Genomic DNA, 15,042 nt, shown 5'->3' with positions numbered 1-15,042 from the left:
GCTGAATGAAATGCTCCTTTTATCTCCATTTTATTTAAGTCAATCCCTTTATATGTTTTTTTGCTTGGGGTAAAGGAGATAAATCTGCCATGAGGCTGTAAGTTTGAGTTTATAACTTCTCTCTTGAGAAATGAGGTATAGATTGTTGGAAGAATTGATTAAGTAAAACATGAGGAATCATGGGTAATAGAAAAGCTTTCCTGAAATAGCGGAATATATTTCTTGCACTTTGTGTATGTGTCTGTGTGTGTTCTGAATTGCTGCTGTTTCATTGTCCATTTGGTTTGCTTTGTACTACTCTTTTTGCAGAAGCACCTAAAGCATCTATGTTAAGATCAGTGTACAAATTCCATTTCTTTAACCCCAGGAAGGAATCCAGACTTAAGAATTAAAGGGTTTGTTGATTGTTCTTATTTGTTGCCTCTTGGCTTTAAAACCAGGAATTTCTAGAAAGGCCTTTAAGTGTTTTCAAATTCATTAACATTTTATCTTTTGCATATGTCATTTTACTTTTACTTGACATGGTTGATTTTTTTATAGTAGTTTTCTGTGCCACAGACAAATTAGGCCACTCCACAAGAAAGAAATCTAGTTCTGTTCTTAACTTTGCTAGAGATTACCTAATCATCTCTGTTTCTCATTGTCTTGGCAGAATGGTGACTAAAGAAACCCATTTAAAATGCACCAGATAGTCCTAAATTGAATTTTTAAAATCTTTCTCAAGTGTGGGTTTCCAAACTTTTTCAAAAGACTAACTGCTGGAAATAAATTCAAAGATAAAAGTTGCTGAAAAGAATGAATAGCTGCAAAGTTAAGCTATGATTCACTGTGCTCCTACCAAATACTGCCATTCATGAGGCTGGATAGATGTTCAATGTGCTAAAGTTGAAAAATGTTTTTTAAAGAACCTAGTCTTTATTTAGCAAACTGCATACAGGTTTTATTAAAGGTGCTGGTTGGGGACAAGATCGATTGCAGTGAAAGAGAATTGTTTCTGTGGGCCACACTTCCCATCACCTGCCCATATCTTACTCTAAAGGATAGGCCTTTAGAGTACAACCCCAAACCTCACCCTTTCTAAGTCTTTCACTTTGTACAGGGTCAACTTCTCCAGAAAGATAGCTATTTTCTCACAGTTGAGGAAGGTGATCATGTCTTTACGCTAAGAAGACAGATCCTTATGCTACAGTCTTATTTCAAGGTAGTGCTATTTTCTTTGTTTTCCCAAGCTAGGGAGGGATGGAGTTCTCTTTAGATACTGTCCACTATGATCTACCAACCAGTGCTGTTAAGGGAAATGTAGGAATTTAGAGTAAGTACTTAGGAAATTTTATAGCAGTTTTATGAATCTGTTTAATAAAATTTTCATTTGTAGTCTTTTAATTATATTTTTCTGGAAATATATTCATCTGCAAGGAATTAGAAATAAAACAAAGACTGGCTTTGGTCACAGATGGTTTAAGAAGCACCACCTTAGACACAGCCCCAAGGTGCCTCCTTTATGTCCCAGAAAGAGGGCTCTTTCTTTCTTATTCCGAAGCCCAGGTTTTTGGTGTTTTGTTTTTGTTTTGTTTTTTAAGGATATATTTGTTATGTAGGGGGAGATCCATAGTGACAATTCCGATTAGGCTTATATTGTACATTAGTTATATCACCCCCATTGTCTCTCCTCCTCAACCCCCTCCCTGCCCCACTTAAAGCAACTGCAAGAGGTTTTTTTGTTCTATTTCATATAAGTATATGAAGTCCATCAACCATATTCCTCACCTTAATCTCCTTCCTTCATCCTCCCCCTTCCCATTAGTACTCCCCACTCGTACACATACTGTACCTATTTTACAGTCCTGTCTTTTATTACTGATATTTAAATTGGTGTTCAAAGGGGTTTCTCAGTGTATGCCCCCTTTGGATATGCTTTATTTTAGTCTGTTCAGTCCCTTCCATTACACTCCCCCATTTCTCAACAGTTTTCAGTATACATCCTTAAATCCTCTACCTTCACAGATGTTATGTTTTATGATATTACTAATGCTATATCATTCTATTTTCCTTTCCCTCTTTCCCCAAGTTCCATATAATAGTTCCACTACTACAGATACGTTCTGTATATGTATTTGCATATGCTCATGTTTGTTTTTGTGTATATATATGTTTATTGTTTGGATCTATCTTCCATGTATGAGAAAAAGCATGTGGCCTTTGTCTTTCTGAGCCTGGCTTACTTCACCTAATATGTCCTCCATTCTCATCCATTTATTTTCAAACCATGTGTCATTATTCCTATGACTGAGTAAAACTCCATTGTGTATATATACCACATTTTCTTGATCCCTTCATCAGGGTAGGGCACCTAGTTTTTTCCAAAGCTTGGCTATTATTATGAATAGTGCTGCAGTGAACATTGTACAGGTGTCTCTATTGTATCCTGACTTTCTGTCCTTTCAGTAGATGCCCAGGATCAGTATCACCAGATCATATGCTATTCTATATTTCACTTTTTGAGCAATCTCCATACTGCTTTCCATAGTGGTTGTATTAATTTGCATTCTGGCCAACAGTATAAGGGTTCCTGTTTTGCCACATCATTGCCAGCACTTGTTGTTATTGCCCTTGAATATGGGCACTCTAATTGGGGTAAGATGAAATCTAAGTGTAGTTTTGATTTGCATCTTTTGTATAACTAGGGAAATTGAACACTTTGTCACGTATTTATTGGCCATTTGTACCACTTCCTTTGAGAATTCCCTGATAATTCATGTGCCCATTTCTTCATTGGGATGTTGGGGTTGAGTTTTTAAGAGTTCCTGTAGATTCTGGATATTAGTCCCTTAATGGATGAGTAGGTGGCAAAGATTTACTCCCGTTCTGTGGGCTGTCTCTTGAGTCTAATGACTGTTTCTTTTGCTGTGCAGAAGCTTTTTAGTTTGAGGCGGTCCCATTTGTTCATTCTTTCTTTTAGATGCTGAGCTTTTTGAGTTCTACTTAGAAAGTCATTTTCTATACCTATATGTTCCAGTATATTTCCTACTACTTCCTGGAGTTGTTTCAAAGTTTCAGGCCTTATATTAAGGTCTTTGATTCACTTTGAGTTGATTTTGGTACAAGGTGAAAAATAGGTATCTAGTTTCAGTCTTCTACATATGGGTATCCAGTTTTTCCAGCAACATTTGTTGAAGAGGCTGTCTTTTCTCCATTGTGTGTTTTGGGCTCCTTAGTCGAAGATCAGTTGGGTGTAGAAGTATGGGTTTATGTCTGGGTCTTCTATTCTGATTCATTGGTTTTCCTGTCTGTTTTTGTGCCAATACCATTCTGTTTTTATTGTTACAGCTCTGTAGTATAGTATAGTTTCAGGTATTGTGATGCCTCCAGCATGGGGCTTTTTGCTCAGAATTGCTTTGGCTATTTGAGGTCTTTTGTGTTTCCATATGTATTTCAGGATTGATTTTTCTATTTCTGTGCAGAATGTCATTGGTATTTTGATAGGGATTGCATTGAACATGTGGATTGCTTTTGGTAGCATGGCCATTTTCACAACTTTGATTCTGCCAGTCCATGAGCATGGGAGATCTTTCCATCTTCTGCTGTCCTCTTCAATTTCTCTCTTCTGTCATTTATAGTTTTCATTAAAAATGTCTTTGGTTTCTTTCATTAAATTTATTTCGAGGTACTTTATTGTTTTGAGGCTGTTGTAAATGGAATTGTTTCCTTGATTTCTTTCTCAGTCTGTTTGTTGTTGGTATATAGGAAGGCTACTGATTTCTTTATGTTAATTTTGTATCCTGCTACTTTGCCAAAAGAGTTTATAATTTCTAATAGTTTTTGATAGAATTTTTAGGGTCTTGGAGGTATAGGATCATGTCATCTGCAGATGGGGATAGTTTGACTTCTTCCTTCCCTGTTTGAATACCTTTTTATTTCTTGTTCTTGCCTTATTGCTCTGGCTAGGAATCTCAAAACTATATTGAATAGGAGTGGGGAGAGTGGGCATCCCTGTCTCGTTCCTGACTAGTGGGAATGGTTTCACTTGTTCTCCATTTAGTATAATGTTGGCTCTAGGTTTGTTGTATATAGCCTTTATTATGTTGAGGAACATTCCTTCAATTCCTAGGTTCTTCAGAGCTTTTATCATGAAAGAGTGTTATATTTTGTCAAGTCTTTTTTCTGCATCTGTTGAGAGGATCATGTGGTTTTTGTCCTTGCTTCTGTTTATATGCATTATTACGTTTATAGATTTACATATGTTGAACCATCCTTGCATCCCTGGAATGAAACCAAGTTTGTCATGATGTATCTTTTTGATGTGTTGTTGAATTCTGTTTGCCAGTATTTTGTTAAGAATCCTTGTGCCTCAAAAACAGACATGAAGACCAGTGGAACAGAATAGAGGACCCAAATATGAAGCCACACAACTATAAGCAACTTGTCTTTGACAAAGGAGCTAAAAATATATGATGGAGAAATAGCAGCCTCTTCAACAAAAACTGCTGGGAAAACTGGTTAGCAGTCTGCAAAAAACTGAAACTAGATCCATGTATATCACCCTATACCAAGATTAACTCAAAATGGATCAAGGATCTTAATATCAGACCACAAACTCTAAAGTTGATACAGGAAAGAGTAGGAAATACTCTGGAGTTAGTAAGTATAGGTAAGAACTTTCTCAACGAAACCCCAGCAGCACAGCAACTAAGAGATAGCATAGATAAATGGGACCTCATAAAACTAAAAAGCTTCTGTTCATCAAAAGAAATGGTCTCTAAACTGAAGAGAACATCCACAGAGTGGGAGAAAATATTTGCCAACTATACATCAGACAAAGGACTGATAGCCAGAATATATAGGGAACTTAAAAAACTAAATTCTCCCAAAACTAATGAACCAATAAAGAAATGGGCAAGTGAACTAAACAGAACTTTCTCAAAAGAAGAAATTCAAATGGCCAAAAAACACTTGAAAAAATGCTCACCATCTCTAGCAATAAAGGAAATGCAAATTAAAACCATGCTAAGATTCCACGTCACCCCTGTTAGAATAGCCATCATCAGCAACACCACCAACAACAGGTGTTGGCGAGGATGCAGGGAAAAAGGAACCCTCTCACACTGTTAGTGGGAATGTAAAGTAGTACAACCACTCTGGAAAAAAATTTGGAGGCTACTTAAAAAGCTAGACATGGATCTACCATTTGACCCAGCAATACCACTCTTGGGGATATACCCAAAAGACTGTGACACAGGTTACTCCAGAGGCACCTGCACACCCATGTTTATTGCAGCACTATTCACAATAGTCAAGTTATGGAAACAGCCAAGATGCCCCACCACTGACGAATGGATTAAGAAAATGTGGTATCTATACACAGTGGAATTTTATGCAGCCATGAAGAAGAACGAAATGTTATCATTCGCTGGTAAAGGATGGAATTGGAGAGCATCATTCTGAGTGAGGTTAGTCTGGCCCAAAAGACCAAAAATCGTATGTTCTCCCTCATATGTGGACATTAGATCAAGGGCAAACACAACAAGGGGATTGGACTTTGAGCACATGATAAAAGCGAGAGCACACAAGGGAGGGGTGAGGATAGGTAAGACACCTAAAAAATTAGCTAGCATTTGTTGCCCTTCACGCAGAGAAACTAAAGCAGATACCTTAAAAGCAACTGAGACCAATTGGAAAAGGGGACCAGGAACTAGAGAAAAGGTTAGATCAAAAAGAATTAACATAGGCAGTAACACACACGCACAGGAAATCAATGTGAGTCAATGCCCTGTATAGCAATCCTTATCTCAACCAGCAAAAACCCTTGTTCCTTCCTATTATTGCTTATACTCTCTCTACAACAAAATTAGAAATAAGGGCAAAATAGTTTCTGCTGGGTATTGAGGGGGTGGGGGGGAGAGGGAGGGGGCGTAGTGGGTGGTTAGGGAGGGGGTGGGGGCAGGGGGGAGAAATGACCCAAGCCTTGTATGCACATATGAATAATAAAAAAAAAAGAAAGAATCCTTGTGTCTATATTCATTAAAGATACTGATCTATAATTCTCTTTTTGGTTGCATCTTTATTGGTTTTAGAATAAAAACCAATGAGTGTAATGCTGGCCTCATAGAATGAGTTTGGTAGTGTTCCTTCCCTTTCTATTTCCTGGAAAAGTTTGAGGAGTATTGGTGTCAGTTCTCCTTTAAAGGTTTGGTAAAATTCGGCCATGAATCCATCAGACCCTGGTCTCTTTGTAGGAAGGCTCTTTATTACTGCTTCAATTTCATTGCTTATTATAGGTCTATTAAGGTGGTTAATACTTTCTTGGTTCAATTTTGGTTGGTTATATGCATGTAGAAATCTATCCATTTCGTCTAGATTTTCCAGTTTACTTGAATATAAGTTTTCAAAGTACTCTGTTATGATCCTCTGTATTTCATCAGTATTTGTGATTATGTCTCCTTTTTCATCTCTGATTTTATTAATTTGGGTCTTTTCCCTCCTACATTTTGTCATGTTAGCTAAGGGTTTGCCAATCTTGTTAGTCTTTTCAAAGAACCAACTTTTTGTTTCATTGATTCTTTATATAGTTTTTTTGTCTTGATCTCACCTCTGATCTTTATTATTTCTCTTTGTGTACTGGTTTTGAGTTTGGTTTGTTCTTGTTTTTCTAGGAGTTTAAGGTATATCATTAGGTTGCTTATTTGAGAAGACTGGTTTTTTTTTAACGTAGGCACCTACTGCTATAAACTTGCCCTTTAGCATAGCCCTTACTGTGTCCTGCAGATTCTGGTAGGTTCTATTTTCATTTTCATTAGATTCTAGGAACTTTTGATTTTTTTTTCCCTTATCTGTTCAGTCACCCACTGGTCTTTTAGCAGCATTTTGTTCAGTCTCCATGTATTTGAATATTTTCTAGGGTTTCTTTTGTTGTTGAGGTCTAGTTTTATTCTGTTGTGATCTGGTATGATACAGGAGGTTATTCCAATTTTCTTGAATTTATTGAGACTTGTTTTGTGTCCTAAAATATGGTCTGTTTGGGAGAAAGTTCCATGAGCTGCAGAAAAGAATATGTATTGCCTGGTTGTTGGGTGAAACACTCTGTAGATGTCTAATTTGTCCATTTAGTCTAATGTGTGAAGTAGTGCTGAAGTTTCTTTGTTGATATTTTGCCTGGATGACCTATGTATTGGTGACAGTGGGGTATTTAGGTCTCCCACTATCACTGTTTTGGGGTTTATCTGTGCTTAGGTCCATTAGAGTTTTTAATGTAGATGAGTACCCCTATGTTTGGTGCATATGTTTTAAGAATTGACATTTTCTCTTGATGAATTGTTCCTTTAGTTAATATGAAATGACCCTTATTGTCTGTTCTGACTGGTTTTGGTCTGAGGTCTACTTTGTCAGATATGAGTACTGCTACTCCTGCCTGCTTATGGGGTCCATTTGCTTGGAAAACCTTTTTTCACCCTTTGATTCTAAACCAGTGTTTATTTTTTTCAGTGAGATGAGTCTCTTGTAAGCAACATATGGTTGGGGCTTGTTTTCTAACCCAGTTTGCTATTCTGTCTTTTGATTGGGGAATTGAAGCCATTTACATTCAGTATTGATATTGAGAGGTGCCTGTTGTTTCCAATCATATTTATTTACCTATTCCTGTTTACTGGTCTGCGTGGTTAAAAGGATTTATTCTTTCTTGAGTCTTCCTGTCTCACTCTAGTTTCTTCTTCTGTGTGTAAAAGTTCTCTCAGTTTTTCAGCAGTGCTGGCTTGGTAGTCATGAATTCCTTTAGTTTTTCCTTGTTCTGGAAGGTTTTAATTTCTCCTTGAATTAGGAGAGATTGTTTTGCTAGGTAGACTAGTCTAGGTTGACAGTTTTCTTTCAGAGCCTGAAATATGTCTTTTCATGACATTTTTCCATTTAGAGTTTGTGTTGAGAAATCTATTATTCTAGTGGGTTTGCCTTCATATGTGACTTGTCTTTTCACTTTTTAGCTTTCAGTATTCTTTCTTTGTTCTATGTATTCAGTGTTTTGATTATGATGTGTATTGGGAGTGTTTCTTTTTTTGGTCCTGACAGTTTGGTGTTCTGTAAGCTTCCTGCACCTGGATGACTCTCTTTCTCAAAGTTAAGGAAATTTTCAGCTATTCTATTGAATAGGTTGTCTATGCCTTCAGTTTGTATCTCTTCTCCTTCTCTAACCATGATTCCTAGGTTTGGTCTTTTCATGGTGTCCCAGATGTCTTACATGTTCCATTCAAATTTTCTTAGTATTTTTTCATGATCTTTTACTATTTGACCTAATTATTCTACTTTGTCTTCTGCTCCTGATACTCTGTTTTCAACTTGCTCTACTCTGTTCACCAAGCTTACGATTGAGATTTTTATTTGGGATATTGAGTGGTTTATTTCAGATTGATTATTTTTCAGGGTTTCCATATCTTTATTGATTTCTTCTTTCATATCCTACATAGTCTTCTTAGTTTTGTTCATCTGTTTGTATTCTCTTTGAGCTTCTTTAATTGTTTATTCACATCCTCTTTGAGATTAAACACTAGCTTTTGTGTCTCTTCTTTGAGCTCATTAATCATTCTTACTATTATTTTTTGGAATTCAGTATTTGATAATTCTTCCTCTATACAGTTGTTTAAATCCTTAGTGGTGGAGTTGGCTTTTGAGGGAAAGCAGTTGTCTTGCTGTTTTGTTTTGCATTGAGATTTGTACATCTGGAGTTGTTTTTGGTTCAGGGTTTCAATCCCTTGCCCCTGTGGTTGGGGTTTTGAGCTTTTGCTCCTGGGGTTCCAGCAGTTTTCCTCAGAGAGGGCATGCTGGAAACCTTACACTGCACACTGGGACAAAGTTCTTTTTGTGGTGCAGATTACTGCTTTCCTTCCCTCAGTGAGGGAGCTGGAGTTCCCAATCTTTGAAGGGGAGTGGGGAGTCTCCCACAGGTGGGCATGGTGGGGAGTGCTAGGCCTCTGTGTACCTTGGGGAGGCATGCCTCCTTGTGCCCACAGAGTGGCAGATTACTGCTCAGTGGAGGAGCTGGAGTTCCTACTCTTTAATGAGGGTTTGGGGGCTCTTCTGCAGGTGGGTGTGATGGGGAGCATTGGGCTTCTGTGCACTGTGGTAGACCTCCTGGCACCAGCAGAGTAGCAAAGTATGGTGCCAGGGGTTCGCTTGTACATGTAGCAGCAGATTCCATACACTGAGTAGCAAGCTGATAGTGACCATGAGCAGCAAAGCCAGTGGGCTTTTGCCTTCAGGTGCCTGCAGAACAGTGGAAGCCCTGGGGCCTGCTTGTACTGGGTTGTGGGCTTCCAGGAGGCAAGTAGACCAGCTGCTGTAGGCACAAAGGAACAAAGCCTATGGGTTTGTACATTCTGGCCCCTGCAGAGCAGCAGTGGCCATGGGGTCTGCTTGTGCAGGGGCATGGATTTCCCTGGTGTTTCAGGGTGTGGGGTGGCAGGTTGTGAAGCAGGCAGATCATGGAGCTCTGAGTCTCTTTGTGTATCGGGAAGTGGGACTTATAGTGGAGCTAGGAGAATTGTAACCACGTGGAGCCTTCTGGGGCAAGGGATTGGGAGTGCTGACCTGTGAGCCATTTTTCCTTGTAGTTGGTTGCTTCTCAATTTGTGGATTCAAAGAGCTTTGCTTTTCACTTGTTATGGGACCTCATGTATGTTCTTTGGGGTCCCCAGTTTCTTCCTTCTTTTGGATAGTTACTTGCTGCCAGGGTTTAGGGATGTCAACAATCTGTCATCTTGCCCCATCTCTCTCAGGTTGGATCTTTAATTTAGAAATATTTAATTTGGGCTAAATACACATTACAAAAGGTACCATCTTAAATATCTTTAAGTGTTTAATTCAGTAGTGTTAAATTCATCCACATTGTGTTCACCTAATATCTAGAACTCTTCATCCTGCATTAAACACTCTCTTCCTCCTCTTTACCCAGCCACTGAAAACCACCATTCTGTTTTCTATCTCTATGAGTCCAGCTCCTCTAGGTACCTCATATAAGTGGAATCATTGTCTTTTTGTAATTGGCTTATTTCACTTAACAAATTGTCCTCAATATCAGCATGTTGAGTAATATTCCATTTATGTATTTATCTAATTTTGTGTATCCATTCATGCATCAGGTTGCTCTCACCTTTTGGCTTTTAATAAATAAGGCTGCCATGAACGTGGGTGTGAAAATATCTCTTCAAGATGTACTTTTCAATTTTTTTTAGGTATGTTCCTAGAGGTGGAATTGCTAGATGATATGGTAATTCTATTTTCAGTTTTTTAGGACCTTTCATACTATTTTCCATGGTGGCTGTACCATTTTCCGTTCCCATCAACAGTATGCATTGGTACCAATTTCCCACATACCACCCTTTTGATAGTAGCCATCCTTATAGGTATGAGGTGATGCATTATGCGGTTTACTTCTACATATCCTTAATGATTACTGATGTTGAACATCTTTTCATGTGCTTATTGGCCATTTTTCTTTTTGAAGAAATGTCTGTTCATGTCCTTTGTCCGTTTTTTTTAATGGGGTAGTTTTGCTGCTTTTGTTGGGGTTCTTTTATATATTCTGGATGTTAATCTCTTATCAGATCTATAATTTGCAAATGTTTTCTTCCATCCTATGGGTTGCTTTTTTCACTCTATTGTACAGAAGTTTTAAATGTTGGTATAATCCAATTTATCTTTTGTTGTCTGTGTAATACCAAGAAATTATTGCCAAATCTAATGTTGTCAAACTTATTAAAAATGTTTTCATCTAAGAGCTTTATAGTTTTATTTTTTATGTTTAGATCTTTAATCCATTTTAAGATAATTTTTATTTATGGTACAAGGTAAAGATCCAGTTTCAGCCATTGCACGTGATTACAGTTTTACCAAGCCACAGATTGACGAGACCTTAGTTCTTAAATGCCATTATTCTCTACCTGGCCAACAGAAAGAAAAACAGTGAAAAAGCAGCAGGAAAATTGTTGGGAAAAGTTGAACATCATTTTATGCATTGATTATCACAATTTGAGAAAGGGGACCATGGAAACTTGAAAGTAGATGTCAGGATTTGACATTGCATACACACAATAGGCTGGCACCATTGTCGATTGTTCAAAAGTGGAAATTAAAATGAGTTTCACAGAGTTTTGCAAGAATAATCATGATTTTTAGGTATCCCACATTCCAATCAATTTGTCTCCTAAATTTAAATTCCTAGTGAGGCAAAGGAAATTGTTGTGGTCTATCTAGTAATTGTAAATGACAGCATAAGTGACTCTAATGTAAGACATTTACTCAGTGAGTTCACTGAGTTCCATGCTAAGAAAGAAAAAGTCCCATGCTCCTTTGAAAAACCAGTATTTTTCTTTGGCCTTGGCTACTAGGAAATTGAGTGCTAAATTCCATGCTTGGTTTTATATCCTTTCATTCCTTGATTCTTAACCTTCTGCTCTTTTGTTTTTTTCTTTTCTGTGGGGTGGTACTGGGGTTTGAACTCAGGGCCTCACACTTGCTAGGTAGGCATTCTACCACTTGAACCACTCCACCAGTTCCTACTCTTTGATTTTGATATTCTTTATAAATCAACATTACTGAGGCATAATTTATATAGAGTGAAATATAAAATGTACCCATTTCAAGCTTTGACAAATGCTACACTTATGTAACCACCACTTCAATCAAGATTGTAGAACATTTTTATCACGCTGGGACATTGTCTCTTGCCTCTTTGTAATCTCTCTCTATCTCTCTCTGTCATATTCTCTCTTCACCCCGCCCCCCACTTGTCATTAAATAGTTCCATTGATTCTGTACCTTTTCACGTTAGCCACCAACAAATACTTTTAGAAGTAGGTGAAATATGCATTAAAGTAAACCCTTAAATAGACTTTTCTAAGTTCTCTTCCTATGATGTGCCATTTAGTTTCTTTCTTTTTTTTTCCTCTAATATCCAAAACACAGCATTCAACTGCTTAGTACTTAAGTCTTACTAATAGTTAATACTGGTGAACTGTTATTTTTGAAATATTGCCAGATATCCTTGGAAAGTGTTCCTTCAACCCACCCCACTTTGAATTAAATATCAAACTCAAAGGATGTTTTTTAGGCCAAACAAATTTGTTCCTGTACAGGTTTGTCTATAAGTGGTCAGCATCTTTGCCAGGAAAAAAAATAAGTAACAAGCACGAATTGCTTTGTTGTAGCACATTTGAAAGCCGTGGCCCTGCTTTCTAGTAATTCAGCAACTCAGGGCCTCTGAAAATCTGCAGCTGCCTTTTGAAATGTTAGAGCTGTGATCTGTGCATAGATATAATAACAGTGCCACGAAATGACAACAAGTAGTTTAACCAACTGGATTGTATATGGGAACAGCTTTTGGGCTCTAGGTAGTTGTATGAGGTAACTGAAGAGACAGGAATTGTAACCAAGTTACGCACAAGGAATTCTAGAATATGACTCATGTCAGACAACATCAGCATGAGTTGTGGATGGTTTATCCTTCCTCCCCCGGATAATAAAGAAACAGTCAAAGGTAATGTAAAGTTTTAACCCCGCTTTCACTTGCCAAATAAAAGGAATTATTGTTGTTTTCATTATCGTTGCCATTCTGGAATTATCATGATATAATGAATTGAACTCTAAATGAAGATGTAAACTGAAGTATGTCATATAATCTTCAAATATTATACTTTAATGTTTCTTCATGATGTAATAAAGCTGTGTTTAGAAGGAAATTAACAATAACTTAACAAAAAGGGTATTACAGTATTAGCCATTTGACATTTTCTTGGAATTGTTTTCTACATGAATGGCATAAAAAGCAAAGTCAATGAACCAAGTATGTTTACAAAGCAAAGAGTCCTCATGCAAAGCTTGTTTGATGTTCTATGCAATATTTCAGCAGTGATATTGTATAGTATTATTATGGCTGTGTCAGTGATGTATCCTAACATGCTTGGTATTTCCATGCATTGATCTAGGTATGAGGGTCAACACAATGTTCATTTGTTTTGTTTTAAAATATTTTTACTGGCTTAAGTTACTACATATAAGTTAGTTATTATTTTAAACTCATTAGATAAGAAAAGTGTGTACCATAACCACATGTATTTATATTACTTATGTCTAGGAAGAACTCAGCTATAAATCAAGATCATGTGGTTTCTTCCTTGGTGACTATAAATTGTTCTTTCAGGTGGTCCCAGTTTGCCTCAATTGGAGGTAGAGGTGGAGAACAGGTTATGATGTGAGACATTCCACTGAATTTGAATTTGTTCTATTGAATTTGAATTTTCATTTTCTTTAAAAGAAAGACAGTATTTTCATAGTCTGCCACAGAGGGAAAAACTTTAAAAAAATGTTTGGCTCTTTTTCTGAATATAATTAAATTTCCATTATCCTTTTCCTTGCCATAAGTTTAATGATTTATATTTACTAGTTGAGATATTATCAGTTCCCCAGATTTGCTCCCACTTAATGAAAGAAGCAAAGTCTAATATAAGACTTACTGACTAAATTTTTCCTCCTCTTTTTAAACCTTGTTTTAGGACGCAGCCCAAAACTATGTTTGCCCAAGTTGAATCTGATGATGAGGAAGCAAAGAATGAACCGGAATGGAAAAAACGTAAAATTTGAAAAATCTCATTTGTGAGCTGTTTGCATGAGGTGGGAGGGAAGCAGTGTTTTGTTTTGGTTTTGCCTATGAAATAAAAAAATACATTTTTGTGAACAGATTTTGTCCTTTCCATTATTGAACTATTAAAAAAGTCGCTATTTTTGATGATGATTGTGCTTACATTTTCTTACCTACAACTATAAACTGTGTTGCAAGTAAACAAGGAACAGATTCGTAGCCTATTCCCAAGTACTTTAGGTATTTGGAGACTTTATTCAACAATTACCAATCTTGTACAGATTCTCGTAATCTTAGGAGGAAAAATGTATATTGAGATGTACATCTGTCTTGAGCAATTCTAGGAACACAACAGAAATAGAGATCAAAAAGTTTAATATTTCTGTATAATGTCACAACAGTTGTTTACATGACTGTAAATAATTAGACTGATTTCAAGCCAAAAGCATTGCCATACTAGGAAAGACAAACATGTATCTGATTATGCTTCAACAGCAGCCTGCAGCGGTTAGGAGTTAGGAGAGAATGCTTTGAAGTCAGACCACTGTGGGTTCCAGTCCTGGCTCTGCACCTGCTATCTGGGTCACCTTGGAAGAGTTATTAAAATTCTCTCTTCTACCTCATGAAAGTATACCTACCTTGCAAGATTGTCAGAGGATTAAGTGAAATACACCTTGTAGAGCACTTAGTACAATACCTGGCATGCAATAAATATACAGCAAATACTTGCTACTTTAAAATAAGGACAATTTGCCTTATTTTTATCAATATCCAACTAGAACAGTATAGAAATGCTTTGTAAATTTAAGGGATGTATAAAAAGAAGACACTAAAAATCACCTTAAAAGATCTTTATGTGACTAGAAAACTAAAACAAAAAGTTGGCAGCTTCTCCAAAGTAAAAATGAATCAATAGAATAAAATTGTGTGCACTGATTTCACCATTGACATGGGATCATTTTTACATGTTAATTAGTTCCCAGTAGACAACTCAGGTTTTCAGTACTAGCCTTTTGTCCTCCTGTTCTCATTTGTTCTAGTGAATTAAATAATTATAAAATTGAATGATGATCTAAAAGGTGTGTCAGAAAACCCCTGGTTCTCTGTTTCAATTCCCTCTTGCCGACCTCACCTCTATCAAAGCTTTTTTTTGCTAACAGTTTGAATTAACTGACTTAATTCTCACAAAAGCTTCATGAATAGGTAAAATTGCTAAGCACATTTCACAGGTGTGGCCAAAAAAAATAAAAAGATTCTCAAGATGTCAAATAGTCGGTCTAAGGTCACAACCACAGAAGGCTGTGTAAAGACACCCAAGAATTCTTAAACATCAGTAATTAACAAACTGCCCCAAATTTCCTATTCCTATTGAAATGCAGTTCATCCAAAATCAATTACATATGAATATTTTGTTCCAACTGCTT

General features: G+C 36.9%; 1 protein-coding gene across 3 annotated transcripts in view; it reads left to right on the top strand.

Annotated features, from left to right (window-relative positions):
• Wdr70 (WD repeat domain 70) overlaps positions 1-13,714 on the top strand; it is a 312,490-nt gene extending 298,776 nt beyond the window's left edge. For all 3 annotated transcript variants that reach the window (XM_074077580.1, XM_074077579.1, XM_074077581.1), the window contains one exon: positions 13,533-13,714. In XM_074077580.1, the coding sequence (XP_073933681.1) occupies positions 13,533-13,620 (88 nt within the window). In that variant the 3' untranslated portion in view covers positions 13,621-13,714. The remainder of the gene's footprint in view (positions 1-13,532) is intronic.
• Positions 13,715-15,042: the final 1,328 nt, after the last annotated feature.

Source organism: Castor canadensis, chromosome 6 (assembly GCF_047511655.1).
Source record: "Castor canadensis chromosome 6, mCasCan1.hap1v2, whole genome shotgun sequence".
Lineage (NCBI taxonomy): Eukaryota > Metazoa > Chordata > Mammalia > Rodentia > Castoridae > Castor > Castor canadensis.
This window is presented reverse-complemented; position numbering and strand designations above follow the sequence as displayed.